Consider the following 23,267-nt stretch of genomic DNA (forward strand, 5'->3'; position numbering starts at 1 on the left):
TAATACAGAACTTTGCAAAAGAATAGTGTCACTGCTTAGAGGCCACCGGGGGTCTGTGCTGTTTGCTTATCATTTAAATACTTACCTCATTTATCCCTTACGGTTGGTGACTTAGGGGATTGCTTTCTTTCCTGTGAATGTTTTGTATGTATTGTAACAGCATGGTATTAACATGCTGTTTTCTTAGAATAGAGGCCCGGACATATTTCTAGAAGAAGCTAAGGGATTTAACAAGTTTGGGGGAAGTCCGAAAGTCAGGAGCACATACCACAGTAGGGTGGAACAGCAAGGCTTTTGAGAAATCTTGATTTGGATTTGTTCAGAAATTAAGGTTCTCCCTTTAATGCTTCTTCAACCTCTCCATCCTTTCCAGCGTTTCATCATGATCTTGACTGAACACTTGGTACGATGTGAAACCGATGGGACCAGTATATTAACCCCATGGTATAAGAACTGCATAGAGAGGCTGCAGCAAATCTTCCTACAGGTTTGTGAGCAGATGCTAACACCATTGTTTTCAGTCACCAGGAGGGTGTAGCTCTTGTAGGACCTTTACTTTATGTCCATTTGCTGTCCCTCCTGTCCATCAGAAAATTGGTTTTATGTCACTCAGACTCTGAGTTGCCATTTTCTGTACCAGGGAGCCCAGCACAGAAATGTGGAGTGGAAAAAAGCTAACTAACTTAACAGAAATGGAATTATAAAATTACTTAAAATCCTTTGTTCACAGGAGCAGCTAGATGTCCTGATGTTTAGGGGGCTGAAGTTCACTTTTCCTCTTTGGGCATTAACTCCGCCTTTGTTCTAGAAAAGTGACTGATGCAGAAGTAATTATTCTTAAAGTTCAATTCTCTAAGCCTCCAAATCTTCCCCAAACATTTGCAGTTATTAGCATGTTTAAGAGGTAACCAAGAGGCACTAGTTCTATAGAAATTTCTGAATGTGTTTTAGTCTACAGATAAAAAGGTTCTCGCTTTCTGGTGCTTTGGCTCCCTAGTCAGGATGATTTTTAGAAAGCTGTAATGTATTGTGTCCTGACTTTTGGGATACCCTCTGCAGCTATCAGCAGTCTATCTGCTTGCATCAAGGACAGTGTTCCTGTGAAGTCTGTAAGAACTGAGTTTGCCTTTACACTTTTGTGTGTCCCTCCACTCCTTTCCCTGCACAGTCTCATAATGCTGAGGCTTCTCAGGGAATGTTGTGAGCATGGGTGGGCTCTGGGGGAAATGTTCTGCAAGGTTGCTTGCATTTGGCTTCCTGACCCGAGCCTCTCTTCTGTGTCTGCAGCATCACCAGATAATCCAGCAGTACATGGTGACCCTGGAGAACCTGCTCTTCACTGCCGAGTTAGATCCCCACATCCTGGCTGTGTTCCAGCAGTTCTGCGCTCTGCAGGCCTAACAGCCACGTTTTTCCCTTTTTATTATCTTGAAATAATTTGTCTTATTTTTGATGTTTGAATGTTTGCTTTCTTGTAGTAGCCTTTCACTCCTAAAGAAAACAGAAGAGTGAGGAGTATGACATCACCCCTCACCGCCCTGGAGGGCGAGTGTTGCTTGATGACAATGATGTTACGATCTTACGGTGATCACAGAGTTGTACATATGTGAGGCACAACTTTCCTGTGATGAATTTGATACTTTTTCCTTAGGGCACAAAACCACAGGTTTGAGGTGTGTGAAACGCAAGGTCAGGCTTGCAAAGTAGAAGATACAACCGATGGGCTATCACCTGGGAGCCTAGCTTTTCTCTGCTCCTTGGTAACATGGCTGGAATAAACTGAAGTTATGTTTTTTAGACTTTGGTATTCATGATTTATCCTTAGCTTCTTTCTTACTGACGGTGTACTTAGCCTCTATCCGAAGCTCTTTCTTGCAGATATTTTTCTTAAGTGGCATTTTACAACACTACTTGTTAGTATATAAAATTATTAGTACTAATTCCCAAATTTGTCCAAATGAAAGTTTATCTTAAACTGCAGTCTCAAAGTATAATGGAGATAGCAGCAATTTTTCTACCTCTCAGGTGACTACAGGTTTGGCAGCCATTGTTGAAAAGCATCTGGTCATGCCCTGCACCTCCAAGAAGGATTTGCCCAAGATCATGTAATTTCACAGACTGACGTGGAGCAGGTCTTGAACGAGCTGACATGGACTTGGAATTCAGTGTGGCTTAGGGCTTGTCTCTGTGGGTCCGGAGGCAGATAATTGATCCTTGAGCCTATTGAGGCTTCAGTGAAGTGAGCATTTTATAAATTAATACATAAGCAATTATGTGGCATTCCAAATTTTTAGGATTTTTAAAGTTCTCATTAAACCTTAGAAAACTCCACTGAAGATGATATTAATTACTGGTAGTAATTTTTTTGCATTTGCTATCTTTTTGTACGTTACACCCTAGCAAGTAGTATTATGATTGCTTGAATATGTGGTCTTCAATTCCGATACATTTCAATGGCCATAGAATATAATTTCTTAATACATGGGAATTCCTAGGCTTTTTAAATAGCATATTTAAAGCAGGAGTATCATTTAATCATTCAAATTCAGTAGATCAAGTTAAATGGCAGGTACTTCAGAAAGACAAAATCTAGATTCTTGGCTAAATATCCTATTTATCTACACCATTCCTTCTTTCCATTTAACACAGCTCATGCTGCAATTAATCTGAAATGGCTCTGGGCCTCCAGCAGCCAAAGAATTAACCACAGAAGGCATTGGCAACTGTATCTTTTTCCTGCAGCAAGGTGGAGTTCCTTCACCCTTGCTTTTCATACTAGAAGAGTTTGTACTTTCTTCCTTTCTTTTGATCCTCCTATGTGGCGGTTGTTTCCAGAAACTGTTCGCTAATGTGCCTGTGCTCTACCCTGGTCTGCCAGCTGGAGAAACTGCACAGAGGGTTCTTACAGAAGAAAAGATGAAAAAGCAGAAAGCAGCTGCTCCCTTCTGGTGGCACTCCCTTAGACAGGGGGGCAGCATGTCACTGCATGCAAGCCTCATCAATGCTGTGAAGTCAAGCCCATGCTCCTAAGCAGGCTTTTGTCAAGGTAGACGTATGTTGCTTCCCTAAGGACTGCATCCTACCTAAAAGTAAAAGGTGTGATCTGCCCTTGCCAGCCTGATTGGTGGACACCAGGATTAACCTAACTCAGTGCATCTAGAGAACAGAAGCATACAGCTAATCAGATCTTACTGTGTGGACCCTGACAGTTAAGTGTTAGTTAACTGCTAGCTGCTACACACTGGGTACAGATTCACTATGTTAAATCCTTCTAACAGATATCTAACAGGTGTGCTCACTTCTCGGGTAACAGACCCCAGAAAACATGTCTGAGTCCACAACCAGGAAGTTAAATCCATGTCTCAGGGATGCCTTATCTCTGCACAACACAGTAATACTGAGCAGCAGCCTGAACCCCAGAGAGGTTTCTAGCCTGATGGACTCTGGCTGCCCATTCAGGATCAGTTTTTACTGAGTTGTAACACAGCATATAAAACGCCAGCCTTGAAAACACACAGCACATCTCTGCCGAGTGCTTCTAAAGAACAGTTACTTGTGATGGCCCCACGTTATTTGGTGTTGCCTTGTTTTGAGCTTGACCTTTCTCCAAGTATAATGTGCAGCAGCTGATACAAAAAGTGAGATGTCCAAGCTTCCTAGTGCATCTGAGGGATGAAAGTGGCCGCTTTATCTCAACTTGGGTTTTTGTCAAAATGAAGCATAGCCCCTTGGCTAAATAATCATTAGAATATGCCTCCTTGCTCTGGCTTAAACACAATACGTATTATTTAGGAATGGCTCCTGTTCTCATGCCAAAGCAGCACTGTTTAATTTTGATCTCAACTAGTTCTACTTGAGCTACATTCTAGAGAAATTTATACTCTTTTTCTTTCTCTTAATTCCCAGCCCCTAGCCCGGGTTTCTTTGTATAGCCCCGGCTGACCTGGAACTAGCTCTGTAGATCAGGCTGGCCTCAAACTCACAGAGATCTGCCTGCCTCTACCTCCCAAGAGCTGGGATTAAAGTTGTACACCACCACTGCCCAGCTCTTTCTCTTGATCTTTTTTCATGTATAATGGTTGGTTCTAACAGCTGTTACTAATGTACCTTTTGGTAACACTTTGACAAGACTGAAGCTCTACTACCCCTGTAGTAGAGCTCCCACTGTGACTGGGTACTTGTTTCTGTCGTGACAGCTCAGCTCACTGCTGCCATTGCCTGAAGACTTCACAGCAGTATACATTCGACTTGCTGGCTTCCAGCTAAGTTCACACCACGAGCCTTACTCTGAAAGCCCCTCCTGCTGCAGCCTAGGATTTGCCTATGTCTCTTGTCCCCCATGGAGTAGCACTAACCTGTTACTTGTGTGTGCATATGCGTATGTACGGGTGTATATGTATACTTTTTTAAGTGTACCTATCACCTTAGTTTTTTCTCTTAGTGTATGAAATGACCTGCAGTTTTGAATCTTGCCGTCCCACTGGGCTCCCGCAGACCTGACACTGCCCTCTACCAGACCTCAAGCACGGTCATTTCTAAAACATTATTATGTAAGTGTTGTTTTTATGAAGACTGCATCGTGGTTCATTTTAACAGGATCTTTATTGAGTATAAGTCTGTAAAAGTCACATTTTTTCATACGTCAGTTCGTGGCCACACAAGGTACAAGCCTTGCGGTACATGTCATCTTCTAAGTGTTCCTCTGGTCCGTATTCGTGTTGGTGAGCAGTTTTTTCTCTTTTCCACACACTGCTTCTTACTGCCCGTCGCAGTTCTAAGGGGGAAAAAAAGTTTTCAGCCTAATACAAAATAAGTCCAGTGAGGCTCTCGTTATTTCTGTACATACTTTATATAACGGTTTCCTTCCACTCTAACAGTCAGCTATGCACACCTGGTGAGCTGCTTAGTCTGTGCAGTTGTTCACTTCATTTTCAGGCATGAACTGACAGTCACAAGTGGCTACGTGGAGTAAAAGGGTAGCAACAAAAACAATAGAATGGGGTGTGCCGGGGCATCTGACAGAACAGGATGCTAGCGCGGCAAAGTCAGCTGAGGGAAGCAAGGAATGGGAACAGCTCAGATCCCAAGGTTCCCAGTTGGGAGCTCTGGTCAGTCAAGCTCTGCTCACAAGAAGACCAGGAAGCCAAGAACTCTGATGTATGCCGAAAGGTTCCCTTCTTAGGAAGACGGCCATGCAGTGACCTCTGTTTTATAAAACGGCAACGCTGGTTTAGCTTTGGTTTGGTTTTGTCGAGACAGTCTCATGTAGGCCCATGCTGGTTTCCAACTCTAGTAGCCTTATGGCCACTGAACTACGGTGCTCCTGCCTCCACTCCAGCAGAGTAATGGCATTACAGGCATGCAGCAGCACGTCTGGTTTGTGTGGTGCTGGGGATCAAACCCTGGCCTCATGCATGCTAGACAAGCACTCTATCTACTGAGCTACGTCCCCATTCCAACAACATTATCTTTCAAAAGTAAAAATTGCCAGAAGCAGGAGAGATGGACAGCTCAGTGGTTATGAACAAATACTGTTTTCCTGAGGCCCTGGGATTGATTCCCAGCACTCACATCAGTTGGCTCACAAACAATAACCTCAGTTCAGAGGTTGCTTATTTTCTTTGAGACATTGTGCTGTAATAATAATCAAAACACTCCTTGACTCTTGTTTCCAGCCATAACACATTATGAGTAAAAAGACAGGGGGACAGACTGGAACTGGGCTAAACACTTCAGATGCATATAGTTTGTATCCTCCTGAGTGAGTGCAGACAGCTGTCATCAGCTGTTTCACAGATGGGCAAGCCAAGGCAGAAGTTATAGATTGCCCAAGGTCAGCCGGCTGATAGCCAGAGGTAGTCCCGGGATCAGTCCAGCCCTGGGCAGCACTCTTCAACAGCAAGCCACGCTGCCTTTCTCACCACCTCCTAGGATTTAGTGTCTGCACCATCCGCTAGAACAGCCAGTCATCCAGACTACCTCTCAGGAAGCTCACACCGGAGTGAGTCAGTGTGCCCCCTGCTGCAGAGTGGCAGCCTGTGTCTCCCTCATAGGGGTTCCTGCTTCCCAGCTTGGCTCTGGGAAGATATGACAGCCACTCTCTTTCCCACTGTGAAAAAAACTTACAATTGGGCTACAAGTCAGACTAAGCTACCTTCTCTACAAGACTTGAATATTACATGTACTTGGGGAAGAGATAAGAATTACTTTCTTAAACATTCTACATGAAAAACCTAGCTTTCCAGTCACGACTGAAGACTGACATGTTCTTCCTTACTTTTGTGAACTCTCAAGCTATGTAGCAGATAAAGCTGGAGCTGCTTCCCGTAGACATTCCTGCTAGATGCGGAAGCACAGGCTGAGTACCATGTGTCCAAAACTCTTGAAAGTGATTTGTGGATGGTTTTAGATTTTGAAATATCTGCAGGTGTGATCTGAGTGTTAAAAAGATACACAGTTTGATGTACCTGATATATTTCTAGTGTCTGAGCTCCAGCCTGTTGTATGGAGTTTCGAGTGCTTTGGATTTTCAGATCAGAGATGTCTAACCTCTGATGCTAATGAGTTTGGCTGTTCCTTGCCCTTTTCTCCTTTTCCAAACAAGCGGTCCAAAGCCTAAGGACAGGAAGTAGAGCAGGTACGCAGAGGGTTTGGGAGCTACCAGGACAGGAAGTAGAATGATGGGAAATGCCTCACTCCCTTACACTAAACAGCCAGGTTTCTATGTGTTCGAGCTTTTTATACATGAAGGCAGATGGACAGGCTTTGTTCTAGAAATATGCAGCTTGTCACGGGCATAAATGGCAGCCTATGATTATCCCACTGGGATCCAAATATAAATCTGAGCTCCAAAACAAAGACACATGAACAAACAACACTGGAGAAATCAGGGTCCACACCACTAATAATGTTGACTGCCACAGGAGTGCTGGAGCCAGAAAGCTGTTGTAGACCCAGCTGGCATAAAACTCAGAGACCCACCTGCCTCTGCCTCCCCAAGTGCCGGGATTACAGGCGTTTTCTGAACCATCACAGTCGCACTGGTTCTGCAAAGCTGCCAGTGGACAGCTGCTGAATGGGGCTGGGAGGGGTGGCTATTTGCACAGTCCACTTTTTGCTTACTTGATAAAAATCTAATTACTGGCACTGAGAACAGATGGGCATTGTGTCCCTCTGGATGTGAGGCTCTGGAAAAGGCATCACCTGCTTGAGGTACTGAACCTGCACCCTAAGAGAAAACCCACAGAAGTCTAAGGCAAAAGCCTTCCTTCCAAATCCAGTGTGGAAGAAGGAAACAAATTTCAACAATGTCCACAGCATAAAGGCAAGACTGTGAAGATCACAACAGTTTTGGAATAAAGACCTGATGCCTAAAACAGCATATACCAAGTCCATTCGAGAAGAACACTAACATAGTGTTCAGTGAGCAGAAGTAGAACACAGCCATTTAGATGAAAATCTACTAAGCAGTAAATTGCTAATGCCACCCTGGTGAAGACCAGTGTTCTGGAAACTACACGTGAGAACAGTGATTACACAATGTGCCCTTAAATGGTTCAGGAAAGTGTTCTTAGAGTGTACAGGTAATGCAATTGGCAGCAGGGTTAACAGCTCAGTCTGGGGGGAAGGATGTACGTGTGGTCCTCTGTTCTGTTCTTCCAGCAACTTCTTGGAATTCTGAAGTTCTTTGTAAATAAAAGGGGCGTTAGGAAAACAAAGGAACCGGCTTAAAGGAAGCTCCCCAGCCACACCTGGGTCATGAGCATCAAAATAGAGTGACAGGAGGAACTCGCACTAGCATCATCAGCCGATGCTTTACAAACCAAAACAAAGGCCAGGCATGACAGCCCACGTCTTTAGTGTTGACGCCTGGAAGGAGGAAGCAGGGAGGACTGAAGTGGAGCCAGCCTGGTCTACAAAGCAAGTACCAGCTATACAGTGCATTCCTTTTTCAAAACGAAACAGACAATGATGGGCATCTATAATCCCAGCACTTGGGAAGCAGAGGCAGGAAGATTGATACAAGTTCAAGTCCATCCTAGGCAACATGAATCTTGTCTCAAGAAAATAAAAGTAGAGCCCAAGGAAAAGCTTTGTTTAAAACAACCCCTATTGAAAGGCACACAAAAAACTGGCTCAACTAAGACTAATCGCCATATACTAAAACCACTGAGTAAACGGGTGCTACATCCACAGTCTCCTATATATTAGAAGGGTGACTGTCATCTCCCTCAAAAACTGGCAGGTGTCATGTGGTGTCCTTTATCTCCTAACAAGTACTCCTCCCAAAGACATTTAGGCTGAGTCTAATGGAGCAGAAACAAGATGCTGAGCAGCCCAGGGGCAAGGGCGTACTGCAAAGTATCCCTGACAATATTAATAATAAAGTGTGACTCCAGTATCTCCTGGACCTGACAAATGCAAGTGAGAGGACACAGGAACGACAGGTGACGGGAAACAAAACATTTTGCATAATCACTTTTTAAAAAAGATTTGTTTTATGTACATAAATGTATCTTCATGCACACCAGAAGAAGGAATCAGATTCCATTTCAGGTGGTTGTGAGCCACCATGTGGTTGCTGGGCACTGAACTCAGCTTTGATCCTGAGTTTGTCCTCCATGAACTAAACAGGATGGAGTTCTACTCCAACAAGATCTACAACAGTCACAGACAAATCCACAGGCCAGCATCAGTGTCCAAACTCAGAGGGGACCTCAAATGGGATGTCCTTACCTGCCCCTGGCATGGGTGGGGGCATGCCTAGTCACAAGGAAGCTCAGCAGCCTTTTGGGAGGAAGACTGCTAGTACTCCACACATGTAACATGGAAGAAACACCCATATTCCCACCTTATTTGAGGCAAGAAAGCCCCCAGGCCAGTTTCAGTTCAGATGCTTGTCCTCTGCTGGGCAGTGCACCCTTGGAAATCCAGTTACCCTCTGACAGATGTGGAACCTTGACTGTGTACTTTATGATAGTCACACCTTTTTCTGCAGCAAACTCTGCTGTAACTGCCACCATAAACCACATGTTAAAACCAGGTGAATGAAATCGCTTACCTTCCCATAAAGAAGAAAGCTTTACGTCAGCTTCGCTGTGCATCAAGAGGAACCATGTTCCAATTCTTTCCAACTAAAAAGCCTTTAGACTTGCTCTGACTCCTCTCTGTTCTGAGCAAAGTGTACAATCAGCTCCTCGTTTCTACTCTACAGTCTACTCCACTCAGCCTCTGTGGCCTAGTCAGGACAGGAGCATATCCACCAAGTGCTAGAGTGAATCAATAAGAAGCCATAATTAAAGAAGGCACCACATGGGCCTCAGCACACTGAAAACCCCAAGGTAATGAGGGGACACAGACCTCCCAGAACTCACATATCCACAAGCAAAAGGGGAAAATGGCAGGCAGTCTTATCTGTAGATACTTGGAGAGTACACACTCATGCAAGCACTTTAAACATTTCCTTAAAAAGCATGCTTCCCCCAAACAAGAAATGAACCTAAAGAAAACAATCTTCAAAAAAAAACTCAGTGCCAGCTGGGACTCAGGAATAAGGAAATCCATGGTATTTTGTCTAATATACAGTAGTTTGAGCTAATGCAATGATCAAAAAGTAAACACCAATTGCATTCATGTTTTGAAAATTATAGAAAATTTGCATTATTACATATGCATAGCTTAATAGAATCATATTTTAAAAAGCAAGATATTAAGTGCATCTCATAGTCTTTTACTAGTCAAATTATAGGAATTTGACCAGACTACAGAATTAGTGTCTAAGGAAAAGTTACAGATAGCATTCATCACTTTGTAATACAAATTTCTAGGTAATACTTATTCTTTTATCCACATTTCATTGTCTGTACCAAAGTATCACCCAAATTGATTTCAGCCCTGCACTCGGGCTGGAGATGGCTTGAACTATCATGATCTGAGAAGAATCCACCAGCTCGGTGGGTAAGAGTGCCAATATGAGAACTGAGTTTGAATTCCCCAGCACCGAAACAAACAACAACAAAACCAAGTCATGGAGCATATGTAACATCAGCACTGGGGTGGGAGAGGTGTATGGGAAAGGTGGATCCTGTATCAGCAGCTCTGCTGTTAGAGGGAGGGACTAGTGCAAAAGATTAGAGAAAAGGCCAGTGTAAGGGGAGTGATCACCTGAATGCTGGGACACAGCTGTGCCTGGCATGGGAGCTCTGCTGTTAGAGGGAGGGACCAGTGCAAAAGATTGGAGAAAAGGCCAGTGTAAGGGGAGTGATCACCTGAATGCTGGGACACAGCCGTGCCTGGCACGGGGCGTGACAATGAAATGCTCTTCGTGGAAGTCTGCTGAGGGAAACTCAGCTAAGCTTTCCAGGTGGAAATCCTATCTGCTCAGGAACTAAGTCACTTGTTCAACGGGGTTTCACACAGAAAAGAAGTGTTAAAGGGACTCAAGACCAGGCGGTAGAGTCACAGAGCAGGGCTTCATTTCTCTAACTTCTCTACCTCTGTGCTCTTTCAGTGAAAACTTGGGGAGGGGAGGCAGCCCCAAGAGGAAGCCAGGAAGGCTGGTGTTGCCTTACTTTTGCTTTGTTTGGGTTTTTCTTGTGCTTGGTTGGTTAGCTGATAGTTGGCTTTTTGGTATTATTGTTTAGTTAGGTTTGGGGGGTTGGGTTTTGTTGTAGAGTTTTGTTTTTGCTTATTGTGCCAAGGGTTCACTCTATAGCCCAGGCTGGCCTCCAATTCACAATCCTCCTGCCTCATATTCCTGAGTACCAGGATTACAGACGTGTGCCACCACCACTCCCTTAATTCTTTGTGTTTAAGACATGGACTATCTCATCATCCTGTAAAACCTCTTCTAAATTTTAAAATCACAGGAAAAATTTATATGGCTAGAATACTAATTGAAATGGATCAAGTAAATGTATAATGCAGCCTATATGCAGAATGCATGTTACTGAGACACTGGGCACCACACAGGACTCTACATAGTGACCAAATGAAGGGCATGTGCTGGTTACTTCCTGAAGACTCTTCTTTGGGGATTTTTACAGCCTGGGTGCTCCTGCCATGCTGTGTTCATCCCTGGTGTGGCTCTGTCCCCGGCACCCTGTCACTGCATGCCTGGTGTGACTCTGTCCCCGGCACACTGTCACCGCATCCCTGGTGTGGCTCTGTACCCAGCACGCTCTATTAGTATCTCAAGTTTCTTTCCTGACACTCAATCCAGCACGTTGGTTAGCACAGCGCTTTGCACATGGTAAAACTAGATGTGTGCATGGATGAGCAGACTTATGGAAACATTCACACATGGATACACACGTGGCCAATGAATGCAGAGACAGAACCACCAGGGAGTGGAGAGCTGTATGGAAACAGATACACAGATGGAGGAATGACTGTAACGTGAAGACTCAGTAAGAGACATGACAACTGTCCCAACACAGGTAACAGGCCGCTCATTGCGGGTATTTCATAGTCATATTTAAATAAAGATGCTCAGACTAGCTGATATCAGCTATTCCTTCTAGCTACGAAACCCAGTGACTGTTTAGCTCATGGTTTTATTTCAAGCAATTAGAGAGGTGGCTATTGAGAGTCTTGTTATTTTTATGTTACTGTTTTCTTTATTATAGTTCATTCACTTTGTATCCCAGCTGTAGCCCCACTCCTTTGTCCCCTCCCAATCCCGCCCTCCCTCCCTCTTCTCCTCCCTTGCCCCTCTCCCAGTACACTGATAGGGGAGGTCCTTCTCTCCTTCCATCTGACCCTAGGCTATCAGGTCTCATAGGGACTGGCTGCATTGTCCTCCACTGTGGCCTGGTAAGGCTGCTTCCCCTTTATGGGGAAGTGATCAAAAGAGCCAGCCACTGAGTTCATGTCAGAGACAGTCCGTCCCCATTACTATGGAACCCTCTTGGACACTGAGATGCCATGGGCTACATCTGTGCAGGGGTTCTAGGTTATCTCCATGCGTGGTCTTTGGTTGGAGTGATTTTTCTGTTGCCCTCATTGTGGAGCTCCTGTCCCTTCCAGGTCTTTCTATCTCCCCCTTCTTTCATAAGATTCCCTGCACTCTGCCCAGAGTTTGGCTATGAGTCTCAGCATCTGCTTTGATACCCAGCTGGGTAGAGTCTTTCAGAGGCCCTCTGTGGTAGGCTCCTCTCCTGTTCCCTGTTTTCTCCCTCTTCCAATGTCCATCCCGTTGTTACTGTTTTCTTAAACACTGCAGGCCACATAAGGAAAGGAAGTACTGAAGTATGAGCCAAGGCTCATACACCAGCCTGCTGAGGCCAAAGTTCAAACCCATGTTCCTCACCTACGGAGAAAATATTCCAATATCTTCTATAAACAGGAAGGACCTCAATGCTTTTGCTCCGTAGTGAAATTAGTGTTAGAAAACTTGGCCACTTACCTTTTACTTTTTTATCAAACTTCTTCTGCTTCATTTTTTCTCGGTTTTCCTGCCGCACTTCCTTGGCATCTTCCAGTGCTTCCTGGCTACCCCAGACTTCAAGAGCTCGCTTGACAACCTACAAAAGTTAAGGTGTCAGTTAGCTGGGAGTTAGCGTCCACAGTGCAAAGTCCTCACTATGGAGCTGAGCCCCCAGAGGCCAGTAAGTCACATCAGGGGCAAAACCATGGAATTTAACAGCTAGAGAATTCCCTTAAATCCCACATTTTCCAGAAGTTGAAATACAGAAAATCATAAATGAAGACTCAGTGAGAAAGAAAATGTAAAATCCAATCATGAGAATGGGGTAGGAAACGCCATGAGAGTTTCTGTCTGACATTTTCCTGCCTGTGTTGTGTAAGCAGGACACACAAGACTAAAATGATGCTTACTGGCACTCTCATAAAGCACAAAGCACCAAATGATACAAAAACCTGGGCTGCTTTAATTAGCACCATTTTTACTTATTTTGAATGGTACCTGAGATAAATGGTGAACTTTTTAATCAATAATCATATATTTAATGAAATTCAGTATATATTTGGTTTGACAATGTGGCTTACTTTTATTTATAGATGAGGAAATTTCTAGTATATTCCTGTACAAAAATCTCTAAAACAATGTCTCTCCATAATATCATATAATGGTACAAAAATTGTATATAAGCCATCCTGGAGTAGATACAGGAGGGTATGTGTGGGCACTGAAGCAGCCAGTAAGTGGGTTTCTGTCACAGCACATGGGCAACCTGCTCAGAGCAGGACCTAAAATCTGCTCTGAGCTGTGTAAGTTCCATGGCCACTCCAGCACTGCAGATTGTATGGACCAATACACTTAGGTTTCAGGTGTTAGCGAATAACTGAAATGCCATTCTCCTTAAGGGCCTTTCTTGCTTGGTAACAGGAGACTAACTGACAGGAAAATGAAATCTGACTTTTTAAAACCTTTTTTAGAGTGCAAATTGTACTCCCAACATCACCCACCAGTAACATGTTTATGCCAAAGTTGCCACAGCAAAATGAAGCTGAGCCTGGTGGTGCATGCTTTTAATCCCAGCACTCAGGGAGGCAGAGGCAGGTGGATCTCTGTGAGTTCAAGGCCAGCCCAGTCTACAAAGCAAGTCCAGAACAACCAAGGCTACACAGAGAAACCCTGTCTTGAACAACAAAACAAAAAAGTGAGATGCTGAGTGTCACTACCTGTGAGTGGGATGGACATACAAACAAGAAAAGGATCCTCTTTACTATGTGAGCAAAACCAGGGCTAGTTATGCTAAGAGTTCACCTAGAGTCAGACATCCCAAAGTCTAGTTTACTAGAGACCTGTAACTTCAAGTAGAGCTTCATGTCGCCCCACTGTGCATGCCGAGGGTTCTTCTTCACGATGAACCTGAGCGCCGGCTCTCTTTTCTCTAAGTCGCAGTCTTTCAGAAGGTACTCCTGCTTGGCTTCTGTTTTGGTTATGAGCTTGTGTTTGTCATCAGCATCTCTGCAAAGAGATTAAGAGCATTATATAAACTATTTTAATTAAACTGAGTTTTCAGACAGCCCAGCAACCACAAGGCCTGTGCAGCCAAAGATGCAGAATGTCATTTCCCTGCCTTTGGTTCTCAGGGTCAAAGTCATAAAAATTTAAGCAGATTCTGGTCATATAACAATTAAGAATCTTCTTAAAGCCTTTCTTATTCCAGAAAGAACTTAAAATAAAAATACAGATACAACGAAAAAAAAGACTCATGAGAAACAAAATATAATTGAGTTACAAGGTCACCAGAAGCAGCAGCTCATGCCATCATCCCAGCATTCGGTAGGCTGAGAAGACTGCAATTTCAAGGCCAGCCTCAACACAAAGTCCCATCCCCTGAACACAGCTGGGCTCTGGTGGCCCAAAAGCCAAGGTAAAAACAGAGACAGAGAGGACCCTTGAAGTACCACAGAGTTTATGCATGGCCCATGAACTGGCTAAATTATCTTTTCTCCTTCACTTGTTTCCCACCTAGACGTCAAATAGCACTGTTCAATGTGATAAGAAGACAGCTGTGACTTAATGGATAAAATAGGGCCTTGTTTAATGAGGCTTTGTTCTAGTCAGAAGACAGTCCACACAATGACTGGGAAAATGCTCGAAGACCCATAAACCACAGTGAAGGGATGGAGATTTTCTGGCAGGAGGGTCACCAGAAGGATCTAGTGAGGACACTGGTGAGCAGAGCCCAGCGGAAGCCAGGAAACAGCATCTTAGCAGAGAACCATGGGCACAGAGGCTGCCAGGCAGGGTGGATGGCACACACACCTGGAAGTGAGAGGCAGGAAGACATAGTCAGAGGCAACTGGGGACCTACAGCCGTGGTGAGGACATATTTGAAGTGGAATTAAAAGCCATTTTAACAGATTTGAGCAAAATTCTCTAAAGAGTCGCGAGGTGCAAGCTGAGGAAGGGGGGTGGCTGAGACCAGTTAGAAGATCTCCACTTGGGAGGCTGAGGCAGGAAGGTTGTAAGCTCGGCACCGGCCTGCACAGCCCAGTGCACCAAGGCCATGGCTCAGTAGCTGAGTTGCTTCAGTCTCTACCACCACAAAAGCAAGCAGTAGTTTAAAGTAAGCACCTGCAGCTATCACATGTTGACAAATCAAAGTGGTTCATAAGATACGAGTCCATGAACTCTTTCCCACATTCTTCACAGATGGTATAATCAAACTCCATGACGGGCCCTGCAGGAGGAAGGGGGAGTCTTTACTCTTTTGAAGGACTAAAGTACATATTTTCCTCTATCACATTAGTGTACTGTCATAGATATTATACTGATACAAATACCTATGGGAAAAAACGAATTAATCTTAGGTTTATGAAAAACAATTTTCTAAGAGGAAAATTAAAAAAAAGGAAATTAAAAGGGGAGGAGATCTGGTAATTCACCAAGTCCTTCTGAACCTCAACCATTTGCAGTGCTGCCTCGCTTACACCATGTCATAAGGGATCCTGTGTCCTGGCTTCCAGCATCAGTCTGTCTGCAGGGAATCACAGTACTGCCCTGGTCCAGCTGCCTTGAGAAGCGTGTGTTAGAGGTTTTTCAGGTTAAGAGTCCATGTTCCTGAGACACAGAGGCAATCCCTCAGATGGTAGATCATTCAGACCACCTTGTGATTCTCTGTGTTCTTAGAACTCAACAAAGCATATAGAAGCTTGACATTGGTTTCAGACATTAATCTTGTGTGCTCTGTATAGCTTCCAAACATCACTGTATCCTGGCAACTGCCATTATATACTCTTTCTGATAAAGGTATAAAAAGCCTGATTGCTCGGAATAAACTTGTCTCAGCCTTAGTCTTGCTGACACCTTCCAACCTAACCTGGTGAAGATTCATTTCTCATGAGCCAAATCAGGAAACCAGAAGTACTGCCCTGCCATCGGTCATCTCACCGATTGTGGTCTGGCAGTCTGGGGAGGCCCGAGGGATCAAATTCAAGTAGCTTGGATGGCTGTGTTCCTTCCTGAGGACATTTTGAGCTCCTAGAAGCTGCCCATTTTCCTCCCCCACCCCCCACCTTCAAGACCAAGACAAGTTTCCCACATGCCTTCGCTGGCTTCCTCTACAAGACCAGTCTCTCAGGAAGCCCTGACTGCATTGGGCTCACTGGGATTATGGTGATCTCCACCATTTCAAGTCTTTGACTTTAATCCTATCTGTAAAGTCTCCTCTAAGTAAAGAACATATACAGGCTCCACGGCAGGTAGAGTATGGACATCGTAGCCTTTTGTTCTGCCAACTGGGTACTGCTGAGAGCACAGACTGGCCCCATGGGGGGGAGAAAGGCCACTAGCACACCAAGCAGTCAAAGCAGCAGAGAACAAGGCAACACAGCACACTAAGATGGGGACATTACTCTTTCCACCCCGTCAACAGTGCAACTGCTTCCACTCTACCATGTCACCTCCTGGCTTATAAACTTAAGGGAGAGTCACCGAGCCCTGCAGCCCTCAGCACGCCACACAGAACTGACCCTGCCAAGGTAAAGCTGGATTCTCTTAGAGACACCAATGTCTCGCTAAGGACCTAGCTAATAGTCCTCCGACAAATGTAAGCCCCACTGGAAAACCTCAGGATGACCACTACTGCCAGCCCCAGCTCTGAAGGCTGCCACGGTGGAAAAACAATTCCAGCACTGCCTCCCTTAGCTACTTCAAAAGCGAGGTCTGTCAAATTCCCACCACCCCTTAACTCCACTAATCTCCAAGCTCTTCAAAGAAATGGTTCTTCGTAAAACAGGACATAGCTGCAGAAAAGAGAAACAAAATAGTTTAGAAGGTTGTTAATCTCTTGAAAATATTTACTAGGATGAAGAGAAACTGTGATCGAAGTACCGTTAGATAGCTACATCATATTATTCAGAAACCCTGAAAGGTGCCACAGCTTTGTAGGGTTAAAACTAGGTCATCAGGGGAACTCTTAAATATATACACAAGGAGATTTTCCATCGCGATCAGCCTGTTCAATTTGCCACTCAGTCCCCATCCTCCTTATCCATTTATCGAGGTCTCTATTTTTTAAAGGATGATTTTTTTTTTTAATGATTTGCTACTGTCCTTTATTACTGTGTCTTGAATTAACTGGTGCCTCCTACGTCACTGCAACATGCCTCCATCAATTCAGAACAGTTACATTTTCGGTGGCCATGTACCCTAACAGGCCACCAAGTTCTAGATAGTAGGTCCCAGAAGTATCATTTTCAGCACCAGCACCCATCACCAACGGCCTCCCAGTTGTGTTCCACAGGCAGCCAGGGTGGAGGCCCTCCCACTGCAAGCTCTCCAGCCTGCACCTGCAGGCAGCACTCACGGGTGGCCACCCTAACGTTATTAACACGGTCAGAGCTTCCAGCCTGTGAGGGGTAGTGTAAGTCACCTGCTGGACAGGAAGGGTCAAGGATGAAAGCTTAGAACCCTGGGAATGTATCATTTTCCGCTAGAGCTGACACGAACACAGGTTATCCAGGTGTCCCTCCTGTATAAAGGACAAGACAAGAGCTCTTACTTAAGCCGCTAACAAGAATAAAACCAAAATCAAAAGAACGTGATTTGAAAAATCTGCATGTAAGCCCAGTTTCTTCCGATTCAACTAGACCCCAGCCCCTTGACCAACAGGAACGCAAAGCTCATGCTATTCATGTGTTCTGTCCTTTACTTTAGTAAACTTTCCCATTTGCTACTGTTTCATCGAACCAAACACCATTTTCCCTACAGCAATGCCCTAGGCATGTTTTTTGTTGTTTTTTTTTTTAACTTTTTTTAGTATTTAACCTTTTTTTTTTTTAATTAAATATTCCTAGGCATGTTTTAATTGAGGTAGCAAGGCAAGCTCTCAACCGATACATAATGCCTCTTTAAATTAAAACACAGCTTTTGCAGATTCAGGAATCAAAAATAGTCACAGTAAGCCTTGCTATGGTTTGAATGTCTGCACGGGCTCATGTACTGGAACACTTGATTCTCCGCACGGTTTGGGGAGGTTCAGAACCTTCAGGAGGCAGAGTCTAGATGGAGGAAGAAGGATCCTTAAGTGCAGGACTTGAGGGCCGCAGCCTGGCCACACTTCCAGGAGAGCCTTCTGCCTCCTGGTTGGCAGCTGCCACCTGACTGTTGCCATGGACCAAGCCCTTTGCCATGCCTTCCCCACCATGATGGACTGATACCACCTGAACTGTGTTCAAAATAACTTTCCTCACTAGAGTTGCTCCAGTGAAAAATAAATGAGACAGGTTTCATAACCACAAAATCACAGTGACACAAAGGTCACTGAATCCAGTGTGTTCCCTCGTTAAAACAGGGCTGCTCCCCACAGAAATACAGTGAGGCAGCCTTGCGTTTCTTCTCCCCTGCTCCCTCAAGTCTTCCCATCAGTCTTTTGTGCCCTGAATCCCAAGGCTTTACAGTCCAAGGCAGCAGTCAGTGTGATTGGGAAGCTTCTTCAGGGGCCCTTGGAAGCCACATGATCTATGCAAGGACATTCCACAAGAGTCCAGAGGTACACACAGGCACACCACCATTACATAGGACCGACACTTCCCTCTCTGGAATTGTCACTATCTTAAATTCTGCTCCCCAAAGGAAAACCCCCTAAGTGCGTGCTCTTTACACTGAGAGGACACTTCTGGACCTGTGTGCTGCTGGAAGGATTCTTCAGTTAAGTCAGCCAGTATTTAGAACTGTCTCTGATGTGTCGATTTCAAAACATGTGGCCACTCTCTTTCGGAACTACATGCCTGCCTATATGCCCTCTTGAAATATGGCATCCGATATGAACATGAGAGTGTTACCCTCTAGGCCTCAATGTCTGCCACTCACGGTGCTGGGCACACTTCTTACGCCACAGCTAAAGGCTACACTAGGTTTCTCCAGCTCCGACAATTTCAGATTTCAAACAAACTTTTGTCTTTTCCATGCTGTGAAAGTGTTCTCAGCTGGGAGAATGTGTACATATAACTGACTTACTGACATCCTAACCCCACGTGGCAAATTCACAGCCCTCCTTCTATTCCAGCTTTAAATAAAACAATGTTTGAAGTGGGTACTGGCTTCTCCTTTGGGGCTATAAAAAGAATTTTTTTCTTCTTGTGTTTTTTAGTTTTTTCTTTTTCTTTTTTTTTAAAGATGGGGTTGGTGATGTAAGTTTCTATCTGTCAACTTGCCACAACCTAAAATCACTAGACACAAGAGTCTGGACTGAGGAGCTGTCAAGATTGGGTTGTCCTGTGACCCTGCCTGTGGGGCCGTCTTAACTTTTAGTTCACGTGGGAAGGCCCAGCACTGTAGGCAGCACCACTCCCTGGCTGGGATTCCTTGGCTATGTAAGGTGTGAGCACAGAGGGGCTAGCTGAGGCAAGCATGGGTGCATCTGCCCCTCTCAGCTCTTTACTTGGGTGTGCTGTAGCTAGCCGCTCAAGTTCCTGCCTTCAAGGGCCTCCAATGGTGGGCTACGACCTGAATTTCTATGCAAAGGGGCCCTTCCTCCCTCATTTCTCAAGGTGTTTGAACTCAAACAGGGCTTTACCGTGTTTTGCCAGCCTGCTGCATCCTTTTTTTCTTTCTTTGAGACAGAGTCGACTTTGTTGCTCTGGCTGGTCTGGGACTCACTGTCTATACCAGGCTGGCCTCAAGCTCCCAAAGATCCATCTGCTGGGATTAAAGGTGCACGCCACCAGACCTCACCAGGCTAGCCTTAACCTCCTCAATTCAGTTCATCATCCTGCTTTAGCCTCCCAGGTAACACGATGGCCAGCTCATGAAAATACTTCTGAGCACTTACTCTGTCCATCAGTCCCTTGGCTCCTGCCTATGACACAATAGTGAATGTGTGTCTACCACATGTACGCAAACCAAGTAATCATTCCCACATTCCCACAAGAAGTATTTGACTTCTTGTTGTTAATAAACATTTTTAATAAATGCAGTGCTACATCGATGAACAAATAAAGAACATAAAAATATAAAGCCCTTAGGAATTTCATTAAGAAAGGCATCATGTAAAACTATATGTTAATAGCCAGGCATGGTGACACACATCTTTAATCCCAGCACACAGGAGGCAGAAGCAGGTGGATCTCTGTGAGTCTGGGGCTAGCCTGGTCTAAAGAACGAATTATAGGACAGCCACGGCTACACAGAGAAACCCTGTTTTAGGGGTAAAACAAAAAACAAACTACGTGTTAACAAGCCCAGGCTACAAATACATTCAGACAATGGAAGTAAAATTGTACATATTAAATATAAAATGTTCTATTTTTTTCCTTGCAAAAAGAAGTTATTTTAATTGGACATTGCTAATATTTATTTTAAATCCTCTTTAAAGAACATCATCAAGCCAATGCAAATATGCCCTCAGCTGAGAGAAAAGGAATAGTGAACTATTTATATACTAAAACTAACAAGAAACCTATATTTAGAATTTATAAAGTTTTGTATCACCATTAGATAGTTTAAAATTATACAAAAGTTTTGAATAGATACTACTCCAAAATTTAAAATGGGCAACAAATACTTAAAAGGATGTTCAAGGGGCTGGAGAGATGTCTCAGAGGTTAAGAACACTGGCTGTTCTTCCAAAGGTCCTGGGTTCAATTCTCAGCAACCACATGGTGGCTCACAACCATCTATAATGAGATCTGGTGCCCTCTTCTGGTGTGCAGGCTCACATGCAGTCAGTATATGGCATAAATAATGAATCTTTAAAAAAAAATTTAAATTTAAAGAAAAAAAAAAGACCAATAAAAAAAAAAAACTGTTACCTTAATGTGGAGAAGCCCCTTCCTGATAAGAGTTTGAAACTGTGAATCTGCCTAAAGCTGTCTTGCAGTGCTTCATAACATTAGACTTCGTATTAGCATATGTCCAAGAAATTGCATGTGTAAGCATATTTGTTCTACCATGAAAAGGGAGCACGCATGAAAGTTATAGTTGTAACCAATAAATATATATAAAAAATATATATATACACACACACATATGCATATAGTTGTATTTTCCCCTTTTATTGAAAATAGATTCTTTTTTCCTATAATATATCCTGATTAATTCCCCTCCCTCTACTCCTTCCAGTTCCTCCCCACCTCCCCAGGTCTTCTCATTGATCAATGGGCAAAGAATTCTTCATGTTGCTCCAAAATAACCAATGCCAATACTTCTTTTGTGGAAAAACTTATGCTTTACCTGGTTCGTGAACAATGTTTCCAATGCTGTGTTTCTCCTCTTCCTCTTCTAAAATAAAGCCGCCTTTGGTGTCAATCATTTTGGGAGCTGGCTTTACACTGGTCATGCCTACAGAAAGCAGATGAATGCAGTCATCAGCCTGTGTATCCCCCCGTGGGTAAACAGGAAAAGGATAACAGTGTCACCACCTTCAATTCAAACTGTCCTGAAGAACCCAGCTGGCATAGCATGGCAGGAAAACAAAACAAAACAAATGCCTAGGTGTTTGAAAGGAGTAAAATGCTATTTCCTCACAGGTGACATGACCATGTATGTAAAGAGCCACAAGAACCTGCCGCCCAATTAAAGAACAGCCTCCTGAAGCCGCTACACTGACCACAGGAGACACAGAAATCAAAGACAACACAGGCCCCTGGGATGCACCAGGCGGAGCTCACTGGACCTCGCGTTAGGAAATGGGAACTTGGAGGCCCACTCCTACAGCCACAATAAATCCACCCCACACCCCAGATCTCAATGAACTCCCAGCACATCAGAGGTTTAGTGCCAATTAGAGACAGGAAAAACCACTCCACACCACTAGAGGAACACCTACACCCCTAACAACTCTCCAGTGAATTCCAGCTGGGTGCCCTCTGCTTCCATGCTGATGCAATGTACCTGGAGTTGAAGCCCACAGGTCATGGGTTCAGTTCCCAACTACACAACTTCAGATGCTAAGTGCAGGCAGGGACTTTGGTCAGCTGGCTCTAAATCAGTTTCTAAAGCTACTTCCCTCCCCACCAGTTGTTACAGACCTGCATGACCAGACCCAGGCATCTTAGGCTACTCCTAGTTCCCTGTAGCCCCGGTGTGGAACTGAACTGCGCTGTCCCTACACTTGCCAGGGACTCTCACGGCGTTAGACATTCCCAGCAGGTAGGTGAAAAACATCTGTAAGACATTTCATCTACCAGCGTCTACCTGCATACAGATAATGAGAAACTGAGGCTGCACAGAGATCTTACAAGATCTGCACTAGAACCAACAAAGATGATGAAAATAACTTTTCGTATTACAAAATGGCATAGAAGGACTTTCAAATGACTTTGCAAGATCCAAATCTAAGTTAGTCACAAGCCAGCTCTGCTGGTCAGGGGCAACCGATCAAATTCAGTGGCAACTCTAAAAGTACAAACTGCCATAAAACATACGCATTATTGTTTTTCAGTACATACTGCCAAAACAAAACATACATACATACATATAAATGGAATTGTGTGAGAGAGAGGGATAAAAAAGTAAATTACTTCTGTATAAATAATTTGGGTGAATTAATACCAGCAGCCCAAGGCAGAATTGACATTAAAAACACAGAAAATAGCAAGGCAGGGGCTACCCTAAGGTGCCGAGTGTAGCCAAAATGAACCCAGGGCCACATGGTACTGATTAATCAGGTACTGATTAACCTGAGAAAAAAATTCCTTTTCTTTATTGATGTCAACTGCCAGACGGTAAAAACAAGCCCTGCCCTTTCCATTTTCTTAGACAGCCATGAGAATCCAATCGCCGGTGTTAACTCTACCAGGCCCGGAGAAAAGACCGGGCCAGGGTCACTTCTGCTGGGCGCAGGCTTATTTAATGGTTGCCAGGCTGAAAGCTCTGCCCCGTAGAGGCGCCAGGCAAAGGGCACGACAGGGAAGGTCTGGAAACGCGGAGGCGCGGCCATGCACGGCTGTTCCCACACAGCGAGGCCGAGGGAGCCGCCGTGGTGCAGCGTGAAGGCCCGGGATGCGGTCACAAGCCCGCGGGAGGGAGCCGTGCGCGCGCCCGTCGGGGCCCCACCTCCGCTGGCCGCCGCCGCCGCGGGGTACGGCCGCGCCGCCAGCCGCGCCTGCCGCAGCATCAGCGCCCGCTGCCGCTTCCGCTCCACGCTAGCGCGTACGGCGGCCGGCAGCTCCGTGGGCTCCTCCGCGGCCGCGGGCTCCGGTGACGTCCGCTCGCCCCGCGCCGTCGCCATCGCCAGCCTGCTCGGTCTGTCAGCGCACGCGTAGCACCAGCAGCTTCCCGTAGGCACAGTCCCGACCCTACCCTAGACCGCCTGTGCAAAAAAGCGCGCCTGCGCAGTCAGAGTGGTGGC

At 44.8% G+C, this 23,267-nt stretch overlaps 2 protein-coding genes across 4 annotated transcripts in view; one reads left to right on the forward strand and one right to left on the reverse strand.

The window, feature by feature from the left end:
• Ncbp1 (nuclear cap binding protein subunit 1) overlaps positions 1-1,797 on the forward strand; it is a 35,915-nt gene extending 34,118 nt beyond the window's left edge. For both annotated transcript variants that reach the window (XM_021647963.2, XM_060379871.1), the window contains 2 exons: positions 374-487; positions 1,288-1,797. In XM_021647963.2, coding sequence (XP_021503638.1) covers positions 374-487; positions 1,288-1,401 — 228 coding nt within the window. In that variant the 3' untranslated portion in view covers positions 1,402-1,797. The remainder of the gene's footprint in view (positions 1-373; positions 488-1,287) is intronic.
• Positions 1,798-4,583: 2,786 nt separating this feature from the next.
• Xpa (XPA, DNA damage recognition and repair factor) lies at positions 4,584-23,237 on the reverse strand. 2 transcript variants are annotated; one of them, XR_002476810.2, is made up of 7 exons: positions 22,973-23,237; positions 21,149-21,256; positions 15,050-15,155; positions 13,768-13,933; positions 12,407-12,524; positions 9,062-9,269; positions 4,584-4,774 (listed from the first exon to the last, which is right to left on the reverse strand). XR_002476810.2 is itself a non-coding variant. In XM_021647974.2 (6 exons), the coding sequence occupies exons 1-6, from the start codon at positions 23,145-23,147 to the stop codon at positions 4,626-4,628; spliced, it is 822 nt and encodes a 273-aa protein (XP_021503649.1). In that variant the 5' UTR covers positions 23,148-23,234; the 3' UTR covers positions 4,584-4,625. The 2 variants fall into 2 exon arrangements, 1 of the variants encoding a protein (XP_021503649.1); XM_021647974.2 differs by lacking the exon at positions 9,062-9,269 and having other exon boundaries at positions 22,973-23,234.
• Positions 23,238-23,267: the final 30 nt, after the last annotated feature.

This window comes from Meriones unguiculatus, chromosome 3 (assembly GCF_030254825.1).
Source record: "Meriones unguiculatus strain TT.TT164.6M chromosome 3, Bangor_MerUng_6.1, whole genome shotgun sequence".
NCBI classification, from domain to species: Eukaryota; Metazoa; Chordata; class Mammalia; order Rodentia; family Muridae; genus Meriones; species Meriones unguiculatus.